Here is a 16369-nt window from a genome sequence, read left to right as displayed (position 1 = left end):
TCCCAAACCTCATGGATTTTTTTTTTCCCCTGGAGACAGTTTGCTTGTGCTATTCAGTTTACTACTGGGGGCATAAAGTTGACATTTTCAAGTGAGCAAATTGTGTGTAGTTATTGGAGCCTAGCTGAAAACTCTTCCACCGAGCAATAGTACTACATAGTATTTTAAAAATTAATAAGTTCGACAGGGTTAGAACAGAAACAAGCCAGGATGCTTCATAATCTACTCATATTCTGACCTCCACACTGTCAACATTCGCCAGGAGACTGATCATTTTAGAGAAATTACGTGGCTTTCAATGATCATGTGGCATTTCATTTCTCCCCACACATATACCTAACTCAGTTTTACTAGAAAAATTTGAATCCAGCAGTCACTTGAAACATCCATAGTGCTTGTCACCACAGTCACTAGAGAGCATATTAGTGCAGTGATATATGTGGCGGAATAAAGAAGATGGAATGGGTGCACATTCTTATGTCATAACAATAAGGTATGCAAAAATATATAACTGTATTTTGCCGTTGCTGGGATTTAGGTTTCTTCTTGCAAGCAGCACCTTATTCTTTTCAACTCAGGGTGAGCTCAAGAACTTTCGAAGGCAATTCGAATCAAATTAAGTCTGTTTGTGGTTCTTCATCTTGTTAGAGTAGCATCTGAGCTCTGGGGAGTTTATGGTGTGATAGCATCAGGGGAGGGATACCTGAACCTTAGCTGACACCTCTCCGTGCTCTTATCCGTTGAACAGCGTATTGGCCTGTCTGGTTGTAAAGATCTTCCCACCGCCATGCCCATGCTGGGAGCCATAGAAATGCCCCCGCCCCATCTGACTTTTGATTGTCTATTGCCTGACTTTGGAAAGTGTCATGCGGTAACCGTCGTCATGAGACAAAAAGGCAGCAGGTTGGCACGTTGGCGTGTACCTCACATCTTTGTATGACCCCAGAAAGTTACACTGAAGATGCTCTAGCCATGTTGCTTGGAGTGCACAGCTCTAAGGCACACATGTGAATTTCCCAGCTTCTGTCCATCACAAACACCTGTTGACACAATTAGGCAGATTTCAGAAGCTGACTTCACCAAAGGAAAAACATTCATTTAATATTTGTAAGGAAAATAATTCTGTTCTTTTTCGTATATTTGCCCAGTGAGAAATTGGTTACAGGTGTGGATTAAATGGAGGCTCCAGGTAAAATGGTCAAGATTGCCTTCATCCTCCTTCTCCTCACTTTTAACAAGATACCTCCTCCCAAAGCTTGTTATCTCACACCCCACAACATGAGCCACATGGAGGCCAACTGCTGGTAGGATGGTAGACACAGACTGGCCCCTGGGCCATTCTTCCAATAGCAATTTCTAGGTGACTGCACATACTACCGACATCTTGTATCGGTGTAAGTGTTCTCACTTCTGCTCTTGTGTGCCCCCATTTGTTTTGTATCTCAGTTGGTCTCCCATTTCCATGATGCATCGTTGAATACAGATATGGCTTGATGTAGAAAATGTCAATAGGCTTTTTTTCAGTTTGTATATTCTTCAAGCCTACCAAAAGAATGTGGCACTATTTGCTAACCTGGTTGAAGCTAAAAGTATGAAGCCAGTGAACCTAATTGCAGTCTTGAGGTTATGAGGCTAGTTTTATGGATTGATTCCTTTGAAGACCAGTTAATCTTTATTCCCTGGTCTTAACTGGTGCTCTGTTACAAAGACATATTCGTTGAGATAGTGTAGATAGAGGGGCAAAACCTATCTTGACTATAACAGAAACAACTCAGACACTCCTGAGTGCGTGTTGCACTTCGGGAACAGAGAGGTGATGGGAAGGTCTGCACTTTGGGAGCCTGATTAAAAGTATAGCCAGTACATATCTTATGTTAAGTATTCATCTCCTCCAATTCCACAGATATGCCAACTCTAACCATATTCAATGTGTGAAAACCAAGATTTACAAAATAAAATCAGCGAATGTATTTTTTGGTCCAGGAGTTTCTTTATAGATCAGAGTAGTTTCTTTAAATAGCAAGATTCCATATTGCATGGCAGAATACACACGCATACACATACATATGTATGTATTACCTTCGTGCTGTATATTTTATATATCTGCTATATAAATATATCCATTTACATACAACCATCCTAGACCATGAGGTATAGTTGTTATTATGTTCAGTACCTGAAGATTGCAATGTTCTGTGTTCTGACATGCTGGAGTTAATATACTTGTGTAAAATAACTCATTGTTATGACTATACTAAATTCCTGAAAATGTTCATAGTTAAGTGGGAACATTTACTTCAGAATCAAAATACACAATTACAAAACTATTTCAGCTCTTTTCAAGTACAGAAGTCAAAAGTCATAGTACATATTTGATTGATTTCACATAATCAAGGCTGATTTACTAAGAAGGCCAGTTGTCACCATTTGCTTATTACATTTCTTAGAATCCTAGTTAGTGACAGTGAAACACCTCTTCAATTGAACCAAGGAGAATTTTTATCAGTAAACAACATCTTACTCCTCTGATATGCATGCTCTTGTTGTTTCATCAGTACTGCTGCAATGCGTTTGTGTAAGAATTATAGAAGGTAAATCTGAAAACAGCTAGTTGCTCCTGCTGCCACATTCTTAGATCACTTAGAACCCCAACTGGAATCTCTCAGGCTCTCTGAGAGATTCTCTTGCTGCTTCTCAGTGGCCTGATTCAGGTAAGATGTGCTGTGAGAAAATAGCCAAAGTACATAAATCATCCCTTCCCTATCCTGTCCCTACCCTATGTAGGAGCCTGCTGAAAAGCATTGGCCCCAGTGCTCTGAAACTCATTTTATTTCTCTGGGTTTTCTATGCACACAGCCACCCTATGCCCCTGCCTGTTGGTGCCTTTCCCATGATCTCCCTTCCCCCCAAGACCTGGTCCCTATCTAAGAAACTAAGGTGTTATAGAAAACATGTTTGAAACATTAACCGTTTTTTTTCTAACCTCATCTGTAATTCACCTTAATAATAATGAGGCTGTTGGATTGGAGCACTTTTTGAGGTAGAAAGACAGAAATGATTGGGATTGAAATACAAAATAATAAAAGTTTTGAACATTATATTGAATATTTTATTGAAATATAAAATATTAAAATTCCAAAAGTATATCTGAAGTTATAAGCTCCACATTTGTGGCTGTATTTCAAGAATGAACCCAAAGAGCAACACAAGTCTACATAGTTTTCTTTGTTTAAGTTTTAAAAATTCGCAGGATACAAAGCAAAGTCTGCAAGGAGCAAGAACCATGTAGCTGAAATAATGACCTATGTAAAAAGTTTGGAGAATACTAATTAATAAAAACTGCACTGAATTAAAAAAATGAATCATTAAAAATGTAGCTGTATGTACAAAGTTCACATTACTGATAGTGAAGTAAGTATACAGAATCCAGCATTGAAAATTACTCATTTTTATCTTGATTTTACAGATAATATCCATTTAAGACTAATCTGTGCGTTTCAATGTGAATAGTATTATATTTAGCTTTAATGTTTCTTTAATTAATTATATAATAAAACTTGACCAAACCCTTAAGACGCCTTTCTTGCTTCTAATGCAACAGACTGTGAAAATTCCTTTATAAGAGGGTTTTTGAAATAAATATTCTATGAGTCCAAAAGAAGGATTGTTAACAGTTTGCTTGGGCCCAGTTAATCGATCTCCTTTACAAATTTATTTTAAGAAAAGATAGCTCTGAAATTCACTTACTTATTATGCGCTAGACCCGCCCTAGAGATTTCATACCTGTTGACTCAGTAGTTATTACAGTAATAGAGGTGAAAGAAATCGTCAAGATTTCTAGAGACACCTAACCTCACATGTCCTCAGGCACTAGAGATTTGTTAAAGAAGCTGCTGGGACTCCAGCACATCCTCAGTATGTGCTTCTCAGCTCCTGTGGACTTTCTTTCATGCAAGAATGTGGGCCTGGGATTGCCATATCTTATTTTTTCAAGAGGAACAAGAAATTAGAATTTTTATGTCAAGTCTCCTGCTTGTTTGGCTAGTTCAAGATTAAAAAAAAAAATAACATATATATACACATACATACATATACACACATATACATGTATGTGTATACATACATACATATATACATACATACGTATACATACATACATATATAATCTTAGCTAGTTCAAGATTAAAAAATAATATACATACATATATATATATATATATATATATATACCAAACAAAACATTTCTACAGGTTAGCCTTGATTATCTGACTTCTGGTTTAGAACCTCTGGTCTAGCCTTATCTCCCTGATAATGAGAATCAGATTGGTTATGTAGAGTGCCTACACTCAGTGGTTTGCTTATAGCAAAACAGTGATGACCCCTAGTAATGAGGTGGTACCTCATGGAAATTGTACCCTCTTCATGCCTTTGCAAGGCACGAGGTGACCCAGTAGAAGCACTTAGGCCATGGAGAATGGGTGAGATCACAAGCAACAGGGAAGATTCACTCATGGGCTTTTCTAGCTCTGACTTTCTATGGAAACCATGCCAAACCCAGGCGACATTTTCCGAAATCTAAAAAAAAAAAAAAAATGTAGCTATGTGTGGTGATGGATGTTAACAAAATTTATTGTGGTGATCATTTTACAATATATGCAAATATCAAATCATTATGTTGTGCTCCTAAAACTAATACAATGTTATATGTTAATTATATCTCAAAATAAAAGGGAGAGGAAAGCTATCATTTGATATGAATTTCTTTTTATATGACTTTTTATAACTGTGTTGAGTGGACTTTTTATTCTACATCTTATTTTGATGATTCAAACAGCAGTGTTTATTTTTTTATTGTGATGGTATAAAGTTACATGTTTTAATGCATGATCATTCTTTAGGACAATAAAAAACAACCTATCTAATATAAGGCATTCCCAGAATATGAGTTCTTTTATCTCATTAATGAAGAGTTAAAGTTTAGGCTTCACTGTGATACATGTAATTAGTGGCCCGTATACTGTGGTATTTTTGAGGGATTCATGCTTATATTAGACTATAGCTAAAATGATTTCTCGTAATGAGATTAATCCTATTACAATCTGGGCCAATCCTGAGCCATGCAAACATAAAAAATCTATACAATCCAGAGGGAGGTTTTAGGATTTTACTCTAAATGGGAGAAGAGTGAGAGCCTAGACACAGGGTTAAGGTATACGTGTGATGTCAGGATGGGCATGGAGTCAGGAACAGAGAGCAGGGTATACTTGCTAATCTTTCCATTCCCACAGAATGCAAGAGGGCATCTCCTGAGTATTCTAAAGTACCTTCCCAGTGCTCTAGACAGGATCAAAATTACAAAATTACAAATTCAGCAAGAACATACAAAAACATGAAATCAGTTACAGAGATGATGAGACCTAAGACATGGCTCTGTTTGCCCTGTAACAGGGTGAAGACAGCATTTTTATCAAGATAGGAAGGAAAAATTCAAGAAGAACATTGACATAGAAATCTTATGACTGTGCTAGACCCTGTTCCCCTCCCCACAGCCATTCCAGTTAGACACGCATTCTGTCACACCACACTAATCTGAGACCTATGCAGGCAATTCTAGGCATCCTGTCCAAGCCTCTGGAGAAATCTTGCCTAATTAAAGCAGCGGCATAAAACAGAATGCTCAAAATTCAGGTTCCAGAAACAAATATTGTAAAACAATGCTTATTATGAAAACACTGAAATTACAAATTTAAATCCAAATTTTAGTATTTATTGGACAGTATACATCGTATCCCTAAAGGAAAGCATATAATCCTTCACTTGTTATCTTTGACATTTCCCAGGAGATAGGCAAATGGCCAAGAAAATTTAGACAAAGGGAAGTTCAATGACTTTCACGATGTAAATCTGTAATGACTCTCATACCACTTCTACCTACATCAAAGTAGTGCCTTCAACAGCCTCATGATTAAAATATAGATATAGATTTTGAGCAGTAATGAGATTAATGTTAGTAATAGCTTTTTTCCCCCATTTTGAATCATTTGATTAGATTCATGAGTTTAAAATTACATTAAAATTTATAGATATAGTTGAAGTGGTAATTCATAAGACTTTAATTATATAGATAGCTCACTTTGCATATTCTGTTTCGCCTCATGATCTTAAAATATACGTTATTTTAAAATATAAAATACTTTTCAAGTACCTCAAAAGCTTAAAAGTTGTTGGCAATTAAATATTGTTTTACAGTGATAAGGATTGCTTTTTTTTTTGTTATTTCATTAATGTTAATACTGCACCCATATTAGGTGTGGGAACTTGGCAATTAGTTCAGGACTCACCCCTTTCTTGGAGCATTTCTTCTCAGGTGATGTCATATGACCCAAAGAGTTGTCATCTGTTCATAGACTTCCCACAAATCTGAACCAAAAACCTAGGCATGTTTTTTTTTTTTTTTTTATCATATACAGAACTCCGTACCCCCCAACTTTTGTTTTATGTCCTTCCTGATATTTTTTCTAGAAAATCGCATGTGCATTTTCTCTCTCAAATTACAGATACGAGGTCACAGTACACATAATATTTTCTATTTCCATTTTATAAATTGTGTTGATAATTTCACATCATTAAAAATTCTTTTATAATATCATTTGTAATGGCTGAAAAAATATTTTACTATGTGGGTGGACTATTTAACCAATCTACTCTTACTGAATTTTTTTCTTTTTAAAAATAGATAATATCCATATAGCTAAAATCTTGCATATATTTATAATCGTTTCATTAGGATAAATTCCTAAAAATATAATTGTTACATTAAAGAGGATATAAAATCTTGACACTGGAGAAAGGCATGTTACATGACCTTATGATTTATATAGAGAGTATCCATGTTGCTAGACCCTCAACAACAAACTGTATTACTACTATTACTATTATTATTCTTATTATGTGCTTGTCAGTATAATAGGAAAAAGATACTCCATTTTTCTAAAATGCAACTCTGGTGATCGCTGAGGCTGAATAGTATCTTATACATTCTGGTTATCTAAAACAAAGAGACACAGGAGGGAATTTCCTAAATGACTGTAAGTAGTCCCGCACAATTTCATCAGCTTCACTGGGCTGAGATCCCTCACTCTGGCTGTATGTAAATGACAGTAAAATTATAGAAATATAATGGTTAATCAGTTCAGTGAAGGGGACAGTTCAGTCAAAAACTCTGATCAAATTTCCTTTTAAAATAAAGAATATTTATAAGTTAGTGAAAAATTGTGAGACTAATTTTCGCAAGTAGATGCAAATGGTTTAGATGATTTCATTTCTCTGGAAGATATAATGTGAAATATAAATCTTATTGAAACTGCATATATACTTTGATGAAGTGTTACATTTTGAATATATTTAATCTTTTCAGTTTTTGTACATTTATTTTCCTTTTTAAAAGCAACTCCATTCAAAATGTGACTTGAGAATATTTTTATCTATCTTTGATTTCCAAATTCATATTAAATGATCATTTATGTGATGTTGTATGAGATGTTCCTTGAAATGTGTCTGTTAAAAGACTTAAAATATTATTGGCAGGAAATTGTCCTTATTGAGATTTAGTCATTGCCGTGTAACAAAGTACTCCAACATCTCGAAGCTTAAAATAACAAATGTTTATTATCTCACGCATTTTCTGAGTATCAGGAAGCCAGAAGCAGCGTGGGTGGGTGGTCTGTTTTGTGGTCCCTTGTGAGTCTGTAGGGACACTGTTGGCCAGAGCTATAGTCTCTGAATACTTGACTGGGCCTGAAGGTTCTGCTGCTATGCTCACTCACGTGGTTGGCAGACCTTATTTTCTCACCAAGTGAATCTCTCAGTAGGGCTGCTCCGGATGAACATGGATTTCCCCAGAGAGAAATTTCATGGATAGAGTGGATGTCAGTACCCTTGTTTTAGCACTCCGAATTACATAATTTTCAAATGACTAAGCCTAAATATAGTTTAAAAGGATCTTCTGATTTTTTTTTAAACACCTCTCATTTTATTGTTTTCTTGAGGATTTAAACCAAATTCCACTACCCTATGATCCAGCAATTGCACTATTGGGTATTTACCCCAAAGATACAGATGTAGTGAAGAGAAGGGCCATACGCACCCCAATGTTCATAGCAGCATTGTCCACAATAGCTAAAATCATGGAAGGAGCCGAGATGTCCTTCAACAGATGACTGGATTAAGAAGATGTGGTCCATATATACAATGGAATATTACTCAGCCATCAGAAGGAACGATTACACAACATTTGCAGCAACATGGACGGGACTGGAGGAGATTATGCTAAGTGAAACAAGTCAAGAAGAGAAAGACAATTATCATATGGTTTCACTCATTTTTGGAACATAAAAAATAGGAAGATTGGTAGGAGAAGGAAGGGGAGAATGAAGGGGGGGTAAACAGAAGGCGGAATGAACCATGAGAGACTGTAGACTCTGGGAAACAAACTGAGGGCTTCAGAGGGGAGGGGGATTGGGATAGGCCGGTGATGGGTATTAAGGAGGGCACATATTGCATGGTGCACTGGGTGTTATATGCAAGTAATGAATCATGGAACATTGCATCAAGAACTGGGGATGTACTGTATGGTGACTAATATAACAAAATAAATATTTAAAAAAGTAAATGAAATAAAGAAAAGTATGTGATTTTAAAGAAATGTCTAATCATTTTCTTATGTATGAATCGTCTTTCTTGCAGGTGCTTAGCTCTAATGTTAAAATTCTTATCCCTCTGTATTTTTTATTTGAATAAACTTTCAGCATGTCTTCTCCTCTTCCAGAAGTTTAAAATGGGAATGACATCAATAGTAGCATTCTATCACTTGAGACCTAAGTAGGATTGATGTCACTGTCATGGGTGGGAAGGACTCTGTCATGATTTTTTTTTTTTAAGATTTTATTTATTTATTTTTATTTATTTGACACAGAGATAGCCAGTGAGAGAGACAGCCAGTGAGAGAGAGAGAGACAAGCAGGGGGAGTGGGAGAGAAAGAAGCAGGGTCCCAGAAGAGGAGCCCGACGCGGGGCTCGATCCCAGAACTCCAGGATCACACCCTGAGCCGAAGGCAGACGCTTAACTACTGAGCCACTCAGGCGCCCCTGTCATGATTTTAATATAGCCCATTTAGTCCCAAAATTGCTTTTCATTGTCTTAAAACAATAGAGATGTAACTGATTGTATAACCTTATTTTATTCTAGGTCCCCTAAAAACCCAGAACAGAAGATCATTAAAAGAGTGATTGCTCTTGAAGGAGATATTGTAAAGTAAGTATTGAAACTATTGTTTTTGAGTTCAAGTTATAAATTCCGGAATTTTTTTGTGTCTTAAATCATATTACTTGGGACGTACCACTCCATATAGAGGACCAAAGCTTTGGAAGCATCCCAAATGAACTGGTACATCTTCAGTGAGCATCATCAACCATTTCAGGATGTAAGGCATACATAAGCTCTTGATTATATTATTATCTTTTATCTGTGGGGCATAGGAGAAATAAATATTAACTGAAATTAACTGTGTTTTCTAAACTAACCACTAAATAATTATTTTTTCAGATATTAAAATTAGCATGATTGTTTTAGATTATGGTATCAAGGTTTATTTTAGACAAATTCATCAACATCTTATTATTTTAGAAGCAAATACAGAAAGTCGGAGCTTTTGTGCAACCCTGAGATCATGCTCTGAGCTGAAACCAAGAGTCAGATGCTTAACCCGACTGCACCACTCAAGCGCCCCAATATTCAGAAAATTTTCTGATCCCAAAAAACTTAATCCTAAAATATCTGTATTAATGACCCTACAGATTAAACAATCTCATTAAAATGAATCTCAGTTGGTTTTAGGGCAGAATCAAGGCCAGCGGTTCTCAAGGGCTGGCCAGAGGGTCGCTGGACATTCCCAAGACCCTTTGAGGGGGTCAGTGAGATCAGAACTACTTTCCTAATAATTCTAAGATGCTTTTTGCCTTTTTCACTCTTATTTTCTCTTAAGCATACAGTGGAGTTGTTCAGAGGGTATGTGATGTGTGCTGTGGCATCAGATGGAATGCAGGAGCGGATATCGGAATATGGCTGTCTCCTATTTAGCCAAACACTAAATGGATTGGCAAAAATATAAAAAATGCCACTGATCTCACTGTTTCTTCTTTTGTTTCAGAAAATAATTATACTTTTCATTAAACACACTTTTGTATGTGTTAACATATAGGTGTATTATTTTTTTAGATTGAATCTATAAAGATTTTTTTAAATTCACCATTTTAGTTTCCCACATGGTAAATATTGACAGAGTATATTTTCTAATGTAGTAAATACTGACAAACAGTTCTTTGAGAACCTCAGTTATTTTTAAGAGTGTAAAGGAGCCCTCGCACCAGTGTGAGAACTTGCTGATGTAGGAATGAATGGCAAAATTTTCATGTCATGATTACCTGTTCATGAGTAGTCTGTGTTGTATGAATGGAGCTATTGCAGGATGGTTTGAATGTCTTATATTTATGAATATTTGTGCAGTCCTTTTTGTTTAAAAGCTTTAGGTAAAATTTATATACTGCACAACTCACCCATTTTAAATATACGGTGTAATGAGTTTCACTATAAGTTTGCACAGTTGTGCAAGCCTCACCACGATCTAGTTTTTGAACACTTCCATTACTTTCAAAATTCCCTCCTCCCATTTGCACTTAACTGAGGCTCCCACCACTCCCAGTGGCCAGTCCCAGGCAACCAGGGATCTGCTTTCTGTCTCCATAGTTTAGCCTTTTCTAGAAAATTTATTTAGATTGTATTATACAATATGTAGTCTTTTATACCTATGTTTTTCCCCCACATATCAGAATTTTTTTTTAGTCCCTTACGTGTGTATATCTGTAGTTTGTTCCTTTTTATGGTTGAGTTTATTCCATTGTATGGACCTACTACATTTTGTATGTTCATTTATGAGCTAATGAACATTAGGATTTTTCCAGTTTGGGGATATTATGAGTAAACATATGGACATTTGTGTAAATGCTATGGACATGTGTGTCTTTGGGTGGAAATATGTTTTTATTTCTACTGAGATGTATTCACACGTATCACTGTTAAAACGCCTATATAGCTAGAGATGCTGGCTATTATAATGAAGTATATGTTTAACTTTGTTAACCACCAAACTGTTTTCAAAAGTGGCTATAATAGTTTATGTTCTACCAGCAATGTACAACGGTTTCAGTTTCTTTATACCCTTGCCAACAGTTGGTATTATAAATATTTTTGATTATAGCCATCCTCATGGGTGTAGAGTAGAACCTCATTGTGGTTTTGATTTGCACTTCCCTGAAGACAACTGATGTTGAGTATGTTTCCATGTGCTTACTTGCCATTTGTGTATTTTCTAGGGTGAAGTGTTCTTTTCAATGCATTTGGTCATTTTGTACCAGTTATTTAATATTTTGAATTATAAGAGGTTGTTTGATTTTGATTCCTTCAATAAATTGGGCATTTGGGAGAGGATGAATGTGTATAATAATGTGATTTTAGTCAAGTGTAAGTGTATTCATATCAAAGAGTTTAGTTTTTGTTACCTGTAGGATTTGCATAGTCAATTCGCAGAATTTGACGACTGCTTTCTATTTTGAAGATCTTATCTAGTCTTCTGATTTCAGTAGGAAACTGGGAAGAGCAATACATTTGGAAAACTATTTGATATACATTCATAAATATCCAAAATATGCTTTTAATATTTGGAAAACAGTTTGTGTGGATACGGTGCAAATCCCATTCAAGGAATGAGCCAGCAAACCTTGGATACATTATGTTAAATGATTGAAGCTGGTCACTAAAGATCATATAGCATTTGATTCTATTTATGCTATATGAAATATCCAGAATAGGCAAATTCATAGAGGCAAAAAATAGATTAGAGGTTCCCAGGGGCATAAAAAATGAGAATGAGAGATAGGGGTACAATTTTTTTGTTTTTTGTTTTTGTTTGTTTGTTTATTTGTTTTTGGTAGGGGGATGAAAACATTCCAAAATAAATTGTGATAGTTGCACAGCTCTGTGAATATATTGAAAAAAAATGAATTGTACATTTTAAATGGGTAAATTACATGTTATATGGATTACATCTCCATAAAGCTATTTTTTTTAAAAGAATTGGTCAACAAAGGGAGCAAAAATTGTATCTATGTCAAATAATCTAACAAGATTAAGAATGTCAAGGGATTAATTTTACATTATAATCCAAAGAGAACACAGCTTTAATTCAGATGTAGCATTATTGGTCACTAGCTAAAGAGTCAACAATGTGAGACTGTAAAACTTGGTCAGACATAAAAAATTCTTATGTAATTAGAAATCCCATAATAGACCTTCCTGAGGAAAAACCTGGGTTGTTGCTTTCCTCAGTAAGTGTAAATACTATATTGGATTCACAGAGGGGCTGAACTAGAATGAGGGTTATTGGTACAGTGTTGGGAGATGAGGAGAAGGGAGATGGGGATCTAAGAGATTTATACCTTTTTTTTTCCCACTGCTGCAACCCACATGTACAAAGACTGGCTTCTTTGTCCTACCCCTGAAAATTAACACTTTGGACATATGGCCCTTTCTGTCCCCCTTCACTACACCTCTATCATGAAGCAATGAGTAACATAAGGAATGGAAGTATCAAGACTCAAGACTTTCCCAGTATGTAGCCTCTAAAAACTTTTTGAAAGTTTTAAAACTTGTAAAAACTTGTAGCTAGATTTCCCTCCTAAGAGGTTTGTTTTACATCTCACCAATATATTTACACTCTTACCAATGCTGCGCAAGATACGGGTTTCAGAGGAAATGGATTTAAAGATCAAATGCAAAGGGGAAGTGGTGGACTTCAGATTCAGAAGCTGAAACATTTCAACACAAATTTGGAAATTAGTTTAGATGATTAGGTTCTATTTACTTTAATCAGTTTGCTGACATAGTAGTCCTTAGAAACATTCATTTAATGAGCACTTGTCTAGCCACTAGGGAGACATAATTGAATAGAAGAGACAAAGTCCCTGCTGTCATGGAACTTACATCCCAGTGGTTAGAAGCAGATAACAGGCAACTACATAACACGTAATGCAATACATGACACTGAGCTAGAAGTGCGAAAGAAAAATAAAGTCGGAAAGGATGCGTAGAGTAGGGGTCTGGGACTGCTATTTTAGGCAGAATGTTCACTGTAAACCTCTCTAATGAGTAGATATTTAGCAGACTCCTAAATCAAGGGAGGAAGGAGGAGAGCCATATTAGGATCTGGAACAAAGGTAGTTCACACCAAAGAAATGACAGATGCAATCCTGAGATGGGCACATAGTAAGTAAGTTTAAGGAATTGTAAGAAGTCAGCATATCAGACCCCACTGAACGGAGAAAATTTGGATTTTATTTTAGTGGGATGGCAAACTTGTGAAATGTTTTGAGCCATGAATGAGTGATAGGATATGATTGGCATTTTTAAAAGATCCCTCTGTCTGCTGTGTGGAGAATAGACAAAACGGAGGCAGTGTGACCCAAGTAACTGGTCAAAGCATTTTTCTCTTGAGTAAATAATATGTAGCTTCTTCTAAAAGTAGTTAAGTATCCTTGTTTATGACATGAATGATGACTACTTTGATTTGATATTTTCAGAGTGACTCATAAAAGTAGTCACATTATTTGTAATCACAGTCATGGTTATATTGACAAGGCAAAAGTGGGGTTGAAGTATTTATTCAGTGAATTCAGCCAAATATCCCTAAGATCGTAGAAGAGGTGACTTTTGCAAGTCTGAACTTTCTGTCATGATGTCAGCATTGATTAACATCACAAGACAGTTGCTTGATTGTGTGGATAACTTAGCTAGGAACATAGTCATTTTCATGAAGGTAGCCCAAATGGGTCTGCTTATCTATAACATGAACAGTAAAAAGCTAATGAAAGCAATATTTAGACAAGGCCATTAGTTCCACCAAAATATTTTTCATAGTTATTTGCTTTTTCTTATTAATTTGTTATGACTCACAGAGAAGGGCTGTTTTAGAAAAAGATAAAATGAATACAAAACACCAGACTGCAGGAAGTCAATATGAATCAACCACAACTGAAATTTATAAGGCATCAACGTTTTTTATTGGGCACTTGGATTTCTGTTTCACAGATTTTCTCAGCCCCGTCAGAAATGAAGCCTATTATCATTTCTCTTCTTACCTACTGAAATACACTTTACAGATACTTGGAATCTGGGAATCCATGTAGTTAGCAACCTCAGTGAAGTAAGTTACTGATGAACAGGGTAACCATATAATTCATCACCGAAACTGGAACACTTTTGAGAGTGAAAGGGGATGATTATTATGTTGGAATAATCACCATATGCGGCTACCAAGACAAACTGCAACAAATGGTTGCCCTGCCAGTGAAATGTAATCTACTTTATAATTCACTTTACGTAATTTGATTTTCTTTAGTTTGTGGTTCCTCTTGTTCAGGAGAATTCCAAGAAGTGTGCATAGAAACAATCACTTCCTGGCCCCAGGGAGGCCTTCGATCGGGCAGGATCAGTGGTGCAGTGGAGAGGCGTGTCCTGCTCAGGACACAGTCATTTCCATCCTAGAAAGTGCAGTGTAGGATTTTCTGTAACAATTACTGATATTGCAGAGTATTCTGCGGTAGAGAAGCGTGAGACTTCTTTCACTGAAAAATATTTAAATGATAATTCCTCAAGTCTAGAGACTATATTGTAAAATGTCAAAACACAGTAATTTATTAAAAATAACTTTCTGATATTAGCAAAAACAATCCATTGAATCACAAGAAATTAAACATTTTAAATCTTGTTGATTTTAAATGTGCTATTGAAGATATGGAAATCAATATTAGCCTATCACAGATGGTTGAATCATATTGTGTTCCAGGAAATGATGAAGCTTTATAGGAAGAAAAACAGAACTAAATTGAGTTTTCCTCAGTAAAACTAAAAATGATGCTTGTTTAATAACTTCTCTTTTTTTCTTTTTCTTTTTCTTTTTCTTTTCTTTCTTTTTCTTTTCTTTCTTTTTTTTTTTTTTTTTGGTGCAGTAGCTCTGAATAATTGGAGCCTGATGTGTCTCCATGGCACTCTTTGAAGACCATGTACTGATTTATGACATTTTTGGTAGATTAGGAATTAGGAATGCATTCTTTCCTATAAGAAAAGACAGAATGAAGAGGAAATTTGAAAAGAAACTTGTGTCCAGGACCCTGATAAAGATTGCTGAGTAGAATGTTTTAGAGCATGGAAGCTAATGATTTTATTTCATAGCTCTCAAATGGGACCCAGGTAGGTGGTTGCTTGTGAAGACAGGAAGATAGTTATACACTGACCCTTAGCTATTAGTGATTTCAACAGAAGACTTTCCCAGATTTCTGAGCCACGTAAGCCTGGTTTAGTTTGAATTCTGAATTTTCCCAAATCAAAATGGCACGGCACATCCTTGTTTAGTACTTAGCATCTGACCAATACTATTATTTAATAGATAAGTTCTTGAGCATGAAACTAAGCATCCCAGGGTCTGTCCAATAAGGTTTGGTTACCACTAAATTAGAAGCATTTGTGAAAAATCATCAGTTTTGCTCTGATGTCAACCTGAGAAATTATTAATTTCTCCTGGACCTTCTTCCCTTCGTCTTGAAGGAATGGTAATTCTTCTTTACTAAAGAATTATAGATTGGTAGGTAACCCATGATTTTTTGGGAATCTTTCTTTCTTTTATGTAGTTGCAGGTGATTATTTATCACACTGCTGCTGTATCCATGAATAAAAATGGAATTGCTGATAAAAACTATGTGCATGAGAGGTAGCTATTTCTTTCTCACCGCCAGAGATGGTCAACAAAAATGCTGATCTTGATTTTTAAGGTTGTAATTATTTCTGTAATCAATTCAGCAACGTAGGAAGGTTTTCAGAGCTACTACCCCAAACATAGTGTGTACACTTTCATGCAGGAGGATGTAACAGTTGCTGGAAGTCTCTAGACTATTTAGATTGAATTGCTTCTGCTAGTAATGGTGACAGCGAGTATTGTGGTACTCTCCCCACCCGCATCAGTGGGTTCTCTAGTTTCAATTTTGACCTTAGTGTACCTGTCTCTCAAACAGGATTCTTCTTTAAATATGAACATTTTCACTGTTCATTCTCTCATGCATAGTCGTTTATTCATTCAGTATGGCGTGGAGGTCAAGAGCACAAACTGTAAATTCAGGCTTCCTTGATTTGTATCCCAGCTTTGCTGCTTCTTGTGTTACTTTACCAAATCACTTAATTCTCTAAACTTAATTTTTCTCCTCT

At 35.8% G+C, this 16369-nt stretch overlaps 1 protein-coding gene across 4 annotated transcripts in view; it reads left to right on the top strand.

Moving 5' to 3' along the window:
- The window catches only part of IMMP2L (inner mitochondrial membrane peptidase subunit 2), an 816344-nt gene that overhangs the window by 534950 nt on the left and 265025 nt on the right, over positions 1-16369 (top strand). For 3 of the 4 annotated variants that reach the window (XM_034670690.1, XM_034670699.1, XM_002915048.4), the window contains exon 5: positions 9248-9313. The exons of the other annotated variant lie outside the window; for it this stretch is intronic. In XM_034670690.1, coding sequence (XP_034526581.1) covers positions 9248-9313 — 66 coding nt within the window. The remainder of the gene's footprint in view (positions 1-9247; positions 9314-16369) is intronic. 4 annotated transcript variants of the gene reach the window in all.

The sequence above is a fragment of the Ailuropoda melanoleuca genome, chromosome 1 (assembly GCF_002007445.2).
Source record: "Ailuropoda melanoleuca isolate Jingjing chromosome 1, ASM200744v2, whole genome shotgun sequence".
Taxonomy (NCBI): Eukaryota; Metazoa; Chordata; class Mammalia; order Carnivora; family Ursidae; genus Ailuropoda; species Ailuropoda melanoleuca.
Note: the sequence above shows the minus strand (reverse complement) of the source record. Positions and strands in the feature narration are given on the sequence as shown.